The 13,332-nt window shown below is 39.1% G+C and overlaps 1 protein-coding gene across 4 annotated transcripts in view; it reads left to right on the forward strand.

The window, feature by feature from the left end:
* LARGE1 (LARGE xylosyl- and glucuronyltransferase 1) overlaps window positions 1-13,332 on the forward strand; it is a 275,742-nt gene that overhangs the window by 207,096 nt on the left and 55,314 nt on the right. For 3 of the 4 annotated variants that reach the window (XM_009086431.4, XM_050970012.1, XM_050970015.1), the window contains one exon: window positions 7,143-7,247. In XM_009086431.4, the coding sequence (XP_009084679.2) occupies window positions 7,143-7,247 (105 nt within the window). The remainder of the gene's footprint in view (window positions 1-7,142; window positions 7,248-13,332) is intronic. The other variant, XM_050970013.1, reaches the window with a different exon arrangement.

Raw genomic sequence — 13,332 nt, forward strand, 5'->3', positions numbered from 1 at the left:
GAAAATCTCAAAAAGTTTTGTTGCAAAATGAATTATTTTTTTTACCTACACTTACCCTGTTGTACTCAGCTGCTGAGACTCCATTTCACTGAAATTCTGCAGATAAAAGTGCTGCAAACATTAATGACAGATTTACTAGCTTTGCTGGGGTTTGCTGGACTTTTCACTGTCCTCTTAATTTTTCTAACAAGCTCATTGGAGGACACTAGAAGATGAACAGAAACCCAATATATTTTCTTCTTCTGATTGATTTCATTCTTTCATCTTTCCTTATGAAGATGAATCAGATCTAGGTCTTCACCCCAACATTTCTCAATCCAGTTCTGTATACTTCATCCTCTTGATCACCTTTTATGTATGCCTTTTGAATCTTCCCTCCTACCACATACAAAATATTTGTCATGTTTCTCTCTGTGTAGACTCCTGCTAAGTTTTCTTCTCCAGTCTGAGCTGGTTTAACTTCTTTTGTCCTTGTCACATCACCGTCTCTGAGTACATCCCAGAAGTCAGCTGATAACATTGTTTTACATCCTTGTTTCAGCCATGCCAGAGTTTGCCTTTATTCCTTTCACTTGCTCTTTTCTCTTCCATTGAGCCAACCTGGCTCATATTGACTTTCTCTGCCCTTGATTTATTGTATCTACCTCTGCCTCATTTGTTTACCATCCATTCTTATCAGGTATTCACTGCCTGTATCCTCTCTTCTTCTCCTGGCACCAGTGTACTATGCACAGGATGCACCTGTGGATTCAACTTCTCCTTTCCTGCTGTACCTTCAGTGAGCTTCTCCTTGGTCTCCTTCTCATCCAACCTGTGCCTTAATAACTGTCTGTGCCGTTTCTCTCCATGAGTATTTAGTCCACTAAGAAGGAAAAATGATTGCTGGGGAACAGCAATGTACTAAATGCAAATGAGATATCAAGCAAAAAAGTTTAACTTTTGCAGGAGGCATTTTTCCCTGAAACCTATCATTTCCATATGTAATAAAGAAGTTTTTCACAGCAGAGACTGTATATTTGCACACACCTGTCTGTATATATTTATGCATGTATGTGCATGTGAATGTGTGCATACAAATATAATGCACAGATCTGTCATGTTTGCGCACCTGTGAAAGAAATGCACAGTAGAGGTTAAAGTACTCAATTCTGCTGAACACAGTGTGTCATGTACCATACAAGTGTATGAGACAGTGTCAGACAATATTTTTAGGGTCTGGCGCACTTGTGTTACAGAGCATCCACGAAGTTTCATGTGTGTATTGTACATTGGATTAATGGTAAAATTTCTAAAAAAAAATATAGAAGGAAGTCCTCAGGGGTTTTGTGCATGAAATAAATTTTCAGAGGTAAGTCAGGACATTTGTTGCATGAGAGGACAGAGTCTCTTTTAGGAATGAGAAGACATGGCAGTAGAAGAGAGAAATGAGCCTGGGAGCAGGAAAAAACATGCATTTATATAGACAGTGCAAGAATTGCAAAGGGCAGTGATAGTGAGGATGAAGAACTTGAACTTGACAGTGATCTGAAGAGGTGGATGAGAGATGTGGCAGGAGAAGTAAAATATTGTGGAAGAAACTGATTTTATGTGAACCAATATATGGTCAGGGGCAGGAAGGCCATCAAGAAAGGGTCAGTCACTCAGACAAGTCTTAATATGAAGTGCAACACATTCAGCTAGTATGAGTCAGCTTAAGTACACTAATTTCATTTAAATCATGCTGATTTGTACCAGCTAAGGATGTGGCCTCACCCTTTTCAGAAAGGAGGGGTATGTTATGCAGGTGTTTATAGGCTAAAGAAAAAGAAATCAGGAGAAGGAGAAAAGAGGCAAAGGGCATTAATCAAAGATTTTTAACTCTGAAACATGCAGAAAATAACTCTGCTTTATTACACCAGTATAGATTCAACTAGTCCTGACAGTGTTCATCAGGCTTGGTACTGGCCAATTTAGAATATTTCCAGCATTCAGAATATGTACATTTTCCCCTCTTCCCTTCTGTCAGCTTTTTATTCTCCATGTCTCATTTTGGCAGCAGAATGCTGGAGTTCTGAATCCTGCCAAGTTTGAATCTTAAATTTTTGTTGAGTCCTTCTCTTTCAGCTTACACTGAAGACCTGCACTGCTCTGGCTGTATTTGGCTGTATCTCCAACATTTTTGTCTATATTAAATTCCTAATTATCTAAACCATGGCTGTTAAAGTAGTTAGAAGTAGCAAGACAGAGTTCTGCTCTGTTCTGCTTTAATAGTCTCCATAGTGCAGAAATTTCTTACTTATGTTTTTAGAGGCTGAAAACTACTTTGCACTTGATTTTAACTTTGAAGGCTTCTACCAAATACAACTAAACCTTGCAAATCCAACAACCAGGAGAAGTGAGTTCAAACAGATCTTTTCTGTGATAAACAGTTCACCCTTTGGCCATGGGCAGTCAGGTGACACCCCAGACCTTCCTTCCCCTTTAATATGCCTTCTTATTTTCCCTTCTGGAAACAGTCTGATGCCCTGAGAGAGTGCAAACCACACAGAGTGTTAGCAGTGGGTCCAGTGCTCTTACTTTAGTTGCAGTGGAGTCATGTAAAAGCCACTATAGGTTTAAAAGAAAAAAAAACTTCCACTAAAGAAGATGTTGAAAGTACCTGTAATAACTGTAATTTTTTACTACTATTTTTATTTTTTTATAGTAAAATACATCAAGGCAAGAGCTGAGGTTAAGGTGCTGTGTATCATAGACTGTAGAGAAGATGAAGTCTTCTAAAACTGGGAGAAAATTAGGGTGGAATAGGAAAATATTTTTCACAGGCACCAAGACTGGCACCAAGAAAAAGCAGCAGATACCAGACCCGACATGAAAAATAGCTGATACTCCTTCAGATGTGTCATGTGCCATGAGTCACTGTATCCAGAGGACCCCTATTAAGAAGAGCCACCATACAGCTACACTGTTGTGCTCCGTGTTGCACAGTTGTTGCTTCCTGCTGCTGGAGACAACCCCGTGCTGCATGGAGCTTCAGCCTGGCCACATGCTGCTGCTCTTACCCTTTCAGTAGAAAGCAGCACACACTTACTAACTCTGAGGACTTACATTTGCAACATTGTTCTGTGCAAAATGCTGTAGCCGCAGCTGCTTTCTGGACAAGTCTCAACCCACAGCCAGGCAGCACCCAGCCCCATTCCCAGCAATCCAGCTGTAATTTTACCTGCCCAGTAATTTTTCACAGTGGTCATGCCAGAATCATGGCCTTGTTTTCTCTTGTCTGGTTGTTAGTGATGATGTATGAAGAAGTAAGAAAGACAGCTTAATTTTCATAAGTTAACTTGTGCCTGGAGTAACAGAGAGTGAGAGGAGTGCACTTAATCATAACTGCAGGACCAGAACAGAAAATGATAGAGCTTTTGCTGTTAGTTGTGGTGTTTTATTATAATAACTCTTAGGAAGAAGAAACCTTGAGCCTTTCAGAATGCTGAAAGGTTCAAATCCATTACAGCAGGCACCGTGTTCTCATCTGCTGGAAGAATAGCTCGCATAACTCCTTTATGACTGCCTTTTCCAATGGGCCGTGCTGGGAGGGAACTCTAGTCTATCCTGTCCAGAAAACCTGAATTCAGAATGATGTATGGTCAGAGGTGAAGTGAACCTGGTGATATTTCCTGCAGAACTGTGAGCACCTTGCAGGGAAGGCACAAAGGGTGGCAGAGGGACAGGCTGGTTGTGATCAGAGAGCTGTTCAACGTGCCTGCTTGACACCATGCATCCCTTCGGCTAGGGCCTCATGTCTGTAACTTTGTGATTAACTTGAAAAAGTAAATAAGTAAATTAAATAGCTGGTACTGGACAGATATTCTCACAATGATTCTTTAAAAAACAAAAATTCATTAACGCACTGAGTGAAAGCTTCTGAGTGAATTTTTAGTTGGTTGCAATTGGAAGGCCACAACTTGGGATCTTTTTTTGTCTGAACATTGAGATACAGGGAATGATGTGGCCTATAGGTTATATATTATGCTTCTATATTATGTGTCACATTGTTTTATATTATTTACTATGAGGATGGTTGTACATTCGTAGATGTTATTTTGATATCTTCAGATCAAAATATTTGGGGAATATCTTCCAGAAAATATTTCTGAATTTTTTTCTGCATTGATTCAGAATGAAAACCTTTTTGGAAACATTAATATTTGCTATGCAGCTGAAGTTCTATTTTCTGGATACTTCTGCCTTAAATCAAGATCACAGAGACAATGTAAAGGAAAATAAAATATATTCTTTGGCAAGACAGCAACACTATTCCAGCCCAGAGAAAATAGAAATATAACTAGAGAAGATGGAAAGCATATCTCCATAATTTTCTCCAAGGTGGCTTGGGAGACAAGCTATCACATCTGCCTAATAGGCTTTTATGCACCAGTAAGAGTTACAACAGCCTGACAAGTTGCATAATGCTCTACCCTAGGACAGTGTGTGAATGTGTGCACATTCCCAGGCCGCTGCAAGAGCAAACCAGAGCGTGTCAGCTCATACATTTTACTGTATGTTTGTGACAAGCTAAAAGGGCATGTACAGGCAGTTATTCCAGCTCAGTTGATACACAGTAAGTCACATTATCTGATCCATGTATCTGAGCCTTAAAGCTTACATGATGTTCATTTCTGCCTTTGTCTGTGTCCCGTACGAAACCTCAAGGAATACTGGTGAAAGTGAGATTTTTTCTGGTATCGTCAAAAATAAAGGAAAAATACAGAAAGAAATTATACAACTAGAGTAAATACATGCCAGCGTAATTTCCTGGACCTTTTTTAGTTTATCTTGGCATGAGAAATAATAATTGAGAAATAAGTATTTCAGGGGTAAGTTATTAGAACTGAGATTTTGGACTGGTACATGGGAAATGAAAACCATTGACAACCATTAAGTTTTGTTCATTTTTCCTTATCCATTGGTTTAGAGGCTGAAGCCTATAGCATATTGGGAAATATGTGAGGCTAAAATAATGAAACCAGATTAATGCTCTGTGGTGAAGTTTGTTATCTGCTTCTTGCAAATGGAATTCTGACATTTCTTTGATGGTAGCTGTACTATCCTGAGAAGGATCTGTGGACTGCTGAGTTGTGAAATGTACTGTTAGATTATGGGCAGGGTCAGTCTCTTCCTACCAACTATGCCAACCCATTCCAGCCCAGCTGCACCTGCATTTTCTATTGGTTTGGGTTTTTTTATTTCTCCTCATCCCTTGTTAGCCAATGTTTCTTACCTTGATTTATTCTACTTTAGCTGAAAGGGAGTGGCTATAAACAGGCAGACTTCCAGCTTGGAGTCAACAAGTGTTGGCTTAAATTGTGTCCTTCGGCCTCTTTTTGCCTTAGGCTCCTTTCAGCCAGTTGAGATCCCTTTCATATTTCCTCACAGTATATGCCTTGTGATGTCTGATGTGCTCTCCAGTGTGTCCCATGTGTCTCACAGGTTGAGAGATGCTGTCATTTATCTATATGAGCAGAGCTGCTTTGGATGTGTTTGCCTCTGGCATGTAATTGCCTTCATTTGCTTGTGCATTGCACACTGTTAGTATTACCAGTTCTGAGAAGCACCAATGGTTCTTTGATATGATCCTTTTGCTCTCTCCCAGATTTTCCACCTTCTTGAAAATTATTTATGGGATCTAACATGAAAAATTGTATCTATTGTATAATAAATATGTAATGGAATAGGAGATACATCACTGGAAAATAAGGTCTAGTTAGGAATGTCAGGTTGTCATTAGGATAGAGTAGGATGATGCTAGAGTGGTGTGGAGTGGATTTGGTAATCTCTCAAAGTTATTTTTAGATTGATTTCCATTCACTCCTTGAATGCTTCCCTAGTGTTCTGGCTTGTTATATTTATATGCATTGGCCAATCACTGCTGCTCACAGTGAAACAGCATTCAAGACACATCGGGGTTACTGACATTCCACTGAATTACAGATACCACAGGAGGGTATTGTAATCACCTTTCAAGCCAATTATAAAATTGAGTTAATCATATCTGTCTTTATGTCTTGTTTTCAGCCTAACCTTGTATTGAACCATACTGAAATAGCTGTGGTTTTATGTAAGCAACATACAATGGTCATTTCAGGCTTGCAGTGCACTGCTGTGACCATAGACACAATTGTACGAGCATAGCTAGGATTTGAAAATGAGCCTTCAAAGTATGATGCTTAATTGCTTTCTCAAAAGATTGCAAAATAATTTCCAGTACTGGTCTCAGTGCCCTCATTGAGCATGTCCCTCTTTTCAAAGCACCATTCCTTTTCTTTTCTCTGACTAGATCCAAATGTAGTTCTCCCCTTCCCTCCCTCCTTGATTACCACAGCATCCTTTCAATCACTTCTCTTATTTACATTTTATACACCACATTTTAGGATACATAATTAAGTCCTTATCTATACAAACATTCATTTCTTGGTTGGTTTTTAAGCAGTGCAAACCTTCTAGACACATTTGATTCAAAATACATTTTACTCTAGCTGAAGCCAGCTGCTAATCAATGCAAGATAAACTGAAATAAAACTGAAGTCATAATTTCTATGCAGCATTCTACACAGGCTCACCTAAATGCTTCTAAATTACTCTTTTAAATTAAAGCAGTGCAACTTTCTTATGTAGGTAAACTTTTCCATATTTTTTGAAGCAAAAGGGATGTGTCATTCTTTTTTCTCAGTCACTCTTTGTGACATTGAGCCTTGTTCTTCAGTTGTGTTATCTCCATCAAAGTATGAACAGATATTCATATTAGATGATCATTTTACCAACACTTAATTCTCACTAGGAGGATTCTCCATCATTGTGTTCCAAAATCAAGCAGCACTCAGATTTGTCTGGATGACATATTTCTGTCAGCGTGACAAAGGTTACCGCAGCGTTTAATTACTCAGGCTAGCCAGGGAAGAAGGGAAGAAATGAGCCATGCTGAATTTGCTGTGCCAGGCCTGCTTGTCTGTTATGTAAGCTGGCTTCTTCTGAAGGCATGGAATGAAGGCAGCGCCCCATCTTCTGCCTTCTCCTTCCACTGGTTGTCCCTCTCCAGATTTCCTATGTATTTTCCATGTATTTGACTGTCTTATATCTTATGATATTCTTGCAATTTGCTCATTTTCCAGGGCAGCAAGTTCTTGGCTTGGTGGAGAACCAGAGTGATTGGTATTTGGGCAATCTGTGGAAGAACCATCGGCCCTGGCCAGCGCTTGGGAGGGGCTACAACACAGGTAGGACCTGAGGGTTTGCTTTGAATTAACACCTGCAGTCTCCTGGTACAGAGAGTATGAGATGTGGTAATTTGCACTCCCTTCCTAAGTTACAGCTAAATTTGTCTTTCTAAAAAGGAAAAATGATGCAATGTAATGCATTTAGGAATTTCTAGTCTTTCTCTGAATGGTGTTAGAAAAGACTCTGTGACATTCTTTGGGGAGGAACAGAGCTTTTCAGTGATCTGACAGGTCCTCAGCCCATCTCCTACAAGATTTCTGTCCACAATGACTTGTATATAGGCCCAGCAAGAGGGAATGAATAGGAGTTGATAATTTTCTGTAGAGAAGTAAATGGTATCACAAAATGCTAGCCCAATAAAGATAATAACCCCTGCAGGATACCAACAGGGTCATAATTGTCCTAATAGAATGCAAGCTACTGGCTATCAGTTTCTGCTGCCCTGAGAAAGGAATAAAGGCACTAGATCAGAGAATTTATTGGGTTACAAGAGACAGGTCTTCCCACTGATTTGTGTTAGGTATGTGAGAAAACATACCAGGTGCATAAAGAACACACACATCCACCTAAATCACTTCAATGCAGGCCTTTAAATGCTGATGCAGTGAGTTCGGTTCTATCTCTCTTTGTAATAAAAGGGCAGAACAGATGGTGAAGCCTCCATTTGGAACAGATGAGTCCATTTAAATATCCCTGAACTATCAGGAAATTACTCACCATAAAAGTGATTTTGCTTCACAGAAATATATTGGATTAAATTAAACAGACTAACTAGAAAAAGGATTGAACAAGTGGTGTGGTTGGGTCATCTGTATTTGTATATTCCTATGTATATTTATGGGAATCCCACTAATTTTCGTGAATTCATATTTTAGCCTTTGCAGAGCATCTCTGTTCTCTGGAAATGTTCAAAAGAATAGCCTAGCAGAACACAGATGGGTGTGGAAACAAGATCTTGGCAGAATAGGTTTGTTTCCTAACTCCTCTTTGCCAGAATTGCAAATAGAAAGGCTAGGTCTGCCCACCCCTGTTCCCCAGCCCCCTCAAAGCATGAGACGGAGATAAGTTTCATGGATTTTTCCTGAAATCTGAAAGCTTATGTTGTACACAGTTCAACTTGTTGATGTCAATTCACTTCACTGTAACGCCACAAAGCAGTATCGTTTGTTGTGCTGAGGAATGACCACCTTCTATAGCTACCTTCTTTCTGCTGTATTTTTGCTTTTTCCTTTCTGCCATTTTAATGCTGGCAGAGAGAAATCTGGCACAACCACATAAGATCAGAATAATGCAGTAATGATTGGTGGGTAGTATAAAATACATATATTTATATCTAAAATGCTAACATTTAAAAAAATTCTGTAAGGCTTTAACTTATGTTGTCTTTACTTACTCTTCCAAATGGTTTATAGGAATACCAAATGTCAGGATATCACATAAACCTAACACTGAAAGCAAAAATAATCAAATATCTGCAGTCTTTCACATATACTGCATGTGTTTATTCTTGTATTAATATATACCTATCAAGCCATGCAAAATCCCATAATCCTGCACAAGATTTTATTTTTCTCACAATTTCTTTCTTCACACAACTTACCTTGTTGTTACAAATCCTCTTTTTTTAGAAAGAAAACCAGAAGGTAGATAATGTATGGAAGATTGACAACTGATCATAAGAAGTGGAATGTTGTTTTTTCAAGGATGCGGAACAAGAGGTCACTGAGTGAAACAGTGCAACCTCTGAGAAGTAGGAAACCAGGTTATTGACAGAATCAGCACCCTTTAATATAAAATTCCTTGATTGAATTAATTGTTTGCCTCAGTAATCTAGCAGAGACTGGAGGTATACATTTCTCTGGGAAGATGAGATTGGGTCTTGTTTGATGTGTTCAGTAAATAAAAATAATTGACACTGAACACAACGGTGTGGCCAAGGAGGATTCAGAAAACTAAAGCAGAGGAACACCAAAAAGAGGGGCAGTATCTCTAAGCAAAACACTCATGAAAGGCAGCTGTCCAGGAGGGGAAAGGCATGGAAATTCAGCGCCTAGAGCTGTACTTAGGAACTCCGAAAGGGCCCCCAAACTCCTGAAACTTTAATGAGCTGAACAGAGCTGGATCAGGGGGAGGCTCTCAGACAGTCTTTGCTCTTGCTCTTGGGAGAGTATTTACTACAGACCTAGGATACAATCCTAAGAAAAGAGATTTTTATGCAAGCCTCTTCAGCCAGACCTAACCCTGGCAGATTTGATTTTGAAGCACCTCTCAAAGTCAAAAGTATTCCACTGCTCCTCACAGTTTCTGAAGATAATTTCTCTTTCACTCTTTTCTTTCTATGCCTGAGCCTCTCTGGACAACATATAGGTTGGGAGAGTCCCAAAAGGCAGATGTATTAAAGGCAAGGATGTGTTTGTTCCTTCTTTGCTGGTTCTTTAAACCCAGTAAGCATTTGCACTCCTCTCTTCCTTGTATGCCCAGGACAGATCTCCTTACAGCCAATACAGATTTTCAAGGAAAGATTTTATTTTGTTGTTTTTCATTCTTCCTCATTTGCATAGACAGATAATCCAAGTCATGCTTTAGTCAATGATAATATAATTGTTGAAAAACCAGACCAAACCCAAAGTCAGATTATTTAATTACTGTTTAGGTGTTCTTAGTTAGAACCATTCTTTATTTGTGATAACATTCTCTTCCTCAAGCATTTTAGACACAATTCCTTCGGTACCACAATGGTTTCCAAGTTTTTTTCTGTACTCTACTGGCAAACACTGAGTATGTTGCTCAATCAAATGCCTTTTTTATGTATCATCCACTCCATGTTGATTGTCTGCACTGAGTTAACTCTTCCAGATTCTTCATACGCTAATTCAAGCACAATTTCTTTCTATGTAACTATATTATCTTTCACTGACTAAACTGTGCTTTTGAAAGTATTGCTACACTATGATATTTCTTTTTACAGATGTTAAACGGACAGCTCCAGAGTTGCACTGTATAGTTTGATGTTCATTTCGGGAGTAACAGTCATCTTAGTCCTCAGAAAAGTATCTTATAAAAGAAATTCTAAACATAAAACCTTTAGTACTTTTTTTTTAGTACTTTTAGTCTGCCTTATACTTCCATCATGGTGGAGAATAGCTTTTAAAAGCAGTCTCCGGTGACTGTTAAGGCTTCTGACCACTTCTTCAGGGGGGTGATTCACCTCTGCCTTTAGTCCAGCAGAGCCAACTTCCACCAGCTGAGAATGGCCCCCATGCCTGCCAAATGGAGCTTTGGGAAAAATCTATAATTTGGATGCTGGGGATAATTTTAAAAAATTTTGGCCCTGGGGATTTCAGACTCCTAGACTACAGAAGCCCATACTGAAGATTTGAGGCTCATGTGAAATGTGCTGCCTCAGTGGAGTCACCAGAATCTATAAGGAGGTGTCTCAACAGCTTGAGCTGAGAATTCATACTCCCACACTGGGAAATGTGACAATACCAGATTTGTGGATTGGGAACAGAAGGGAATGGCTAGCACCTAACGATTACTAGGCTACGTGTGTACTGTGCCTTATTACGCCTGTGTTTGTAATGACTGGAAGAGTGCTAGAATTAATCTCTTTCCTTTATTGTTTCCCTGAAAAAAAGGACCTGTGGAAGTGGAATTGGAAGTTAAAAGCATGTGTTACGTCATTTTTGCATAACATTTAACAAATTTGTATGATGAAAGACAAGCACAGAACAGACTGTTTATACTAAATAAGCCTGGATCACATCTTGTGCTCCTTCATGATGATACTGTGCATCTTCAGTGCAGAAAACAAATGACTGGTGAAGCAGTGCCGAGTGGGCTGTTGGTAGTCATGGCACTGCCTGTGGTCCTGCTCCAGAAACCTGGTAACAGCTTTCAGCCGAGCTCCACAGGCATCTGCTCATGACATTGTGGTAATTGTAGTCATGTGTGTTGGCTGCTTGAGAGAGGAGTATGTTGTCAAATTGTGTCAATGAATGAAGAAGTCAGAAAAGTCATGGTTTTTAGAACCTTTTAAACCCACCGTGGTGGCCTGACCAAGCTTAGCCATGCCCCCTCTAAAGCCATTGCAGTATTCCTGTCTGCCATTTGTTGGAGCATAAGTCACGTTTGGTAATAGAAGTGCTGTCATTAGGGTTCGGTCAAAGTACAGGAGCCTTTGCAAACAAACGAAAAATGCATTTTAATGATTAAAAAACCAATGTCCAACACTCATGACAAGTCAAAAAGCAGCACTTTCTTCATCTACTTAGGTTCACACTGTGCCAGTTTATTGGATTAGATTCTTCTTCCTTTAAGACACTGTGAGTTTACTCAGTAAATACTGTTCTCAGTGCAAAGTATAGTGATACACATGAGCTTTATACATGTAGAGGTGCCTTTAAAGTACAAATACTGTGTACATTGTCCAGGTAGCAGTTTAGGAATGCCAGCCTATGGTTGCTTTTAGTCTCAACAGGAATTATCAGTCTGTTTGTGTCAAAGGCGGGAAGCTGAAGCGATAATTCTGCTTTTTGATGACCACATCCCTATCTTTGTTGTCTGTAATCTGTAGCTTACACTTAAAAATAAGCTATTTTAAAGCTGACTATCCTCAAGTAATAGCTTCATTTCAGGTCTTTCTCATACACTTTCTAAAGCATGTGATGTACTGAGAATTTGTTTACAGCGTGTTTGACATTTCTGAAATGAGGGTCAATATGTATTTGATTTTGAAAATGATGTCTCCAGTTTGAGAGGCCAATCCATGTAGTAAAGGCATTACTGGGTTAGTCTACTGTTCATGGCATTCTCTCAGATACCTCCTCCTTAGCAATTGAATCTCTCAGCCCCTGCAAAAACTGTTTTTAAGAAACACCACCAGACTTGCTTTGAAACACCAAAAACATTTATCTTGTGGGAAACCTGTGATTAAAAAAGATGTTGTTTAGACAGTCTATACCAGATTCTTGTTATACTGGAGTAAATAAATTTTTTTTCTTTTTAGTTGATTAAATTGTCCTAGTTTTGGGAGTTTTATTGATCTCACCTGAGTCAGATCATGTAATAATGTACATCTGCATGTAATGTACATTAATCAGCCATTTAGATGTAGCATTCCAATGTAATGATTTAAAAAATAATTTTGAAGTGTTTTATTTTTAGCTTGATCAAGGCAGTTCTTTCTGTGAACATACATACCTTGATCAGTAATTATGTTGTCTAGCAGTCTGAAGTGCCCTTTTTATTGTAGAGGGACAATCATTAGCAGGTTAAATTTGGATGAAAGACTTGCACATAAAAGCTTAGTAAAGGCATTGAGGTGTCTACACTGAGAACAAAACCTTCTATTATCTGATGGGAGAAGCCCGGACAAATGCAGAGTGATAGTAAAACCAGTACATTTTCTTCTGAAGTGCAAGTTCACTTTCCAGTTTCTCATTGTGCTCATAAAAGTGATTGTGGAAAGACAGTTCCTTTTTGTAGACACAGAGACAGCAGTTTTAGCCACAGTCCCGAAACAAAGAAAAGAGGCATCACAGTTGGACTCCATCTTTGGACTCTTAATAGGGAGCTTGGTGCCTGTCACAGAAAGTAGCAGAGTGACTAAGATGTCTTTCTACCCCGTGTCAAAGTCATTCCCACTAATAGAGTGCCAATTAAATTGGTTGGATTTGGTCATAGTCAGATCACTCTCTTAGGTGCTAGGGCAACCTAGCATTTTGTGTTAGGGCAAACTAAGTTCAGGACAAACCTTTCCCCTTTAAAAAAATACCAAGAGACTTTAAAAAGAAGAATCTGCAAAACTGAGTGGACACAAATCTCAGAAGCAGCAGCTCATTTCTTGCTTTTCCTTATTGTCTTGTCTTTATGTTCAGCTACATCCTGGCTTTAATTGTTCATGCTGTAGCTCCTCTGCCGTCCCTTCTGCACCAATCTGTGTCAAAACGAGCTCAGGGAAGGACAAGAGTGCTGCAGTACACTCTATATGCAGATCATATCTATACAGTTGTACTCAAGAAAGTCACAGACAGTGAAATGAGAAGTTTTCCTCCAGTAGAATTGTTGAATTATAGGCAATTT

Source organism: Serinus canaria, chromosome 1A, assembly GCF_022539315.1.
Source record: "Serinus canaria isolate serCan28SL12 chromosome 1A, serCan2020, whole genome shotgun sequence".
In the NCBI taxonomy this organism is placed as follows: Eukaryota; Metazoa; Chordata; class Aves; order Passeriformes; family Fringillidae; genus Serinus; species Serinus canaria.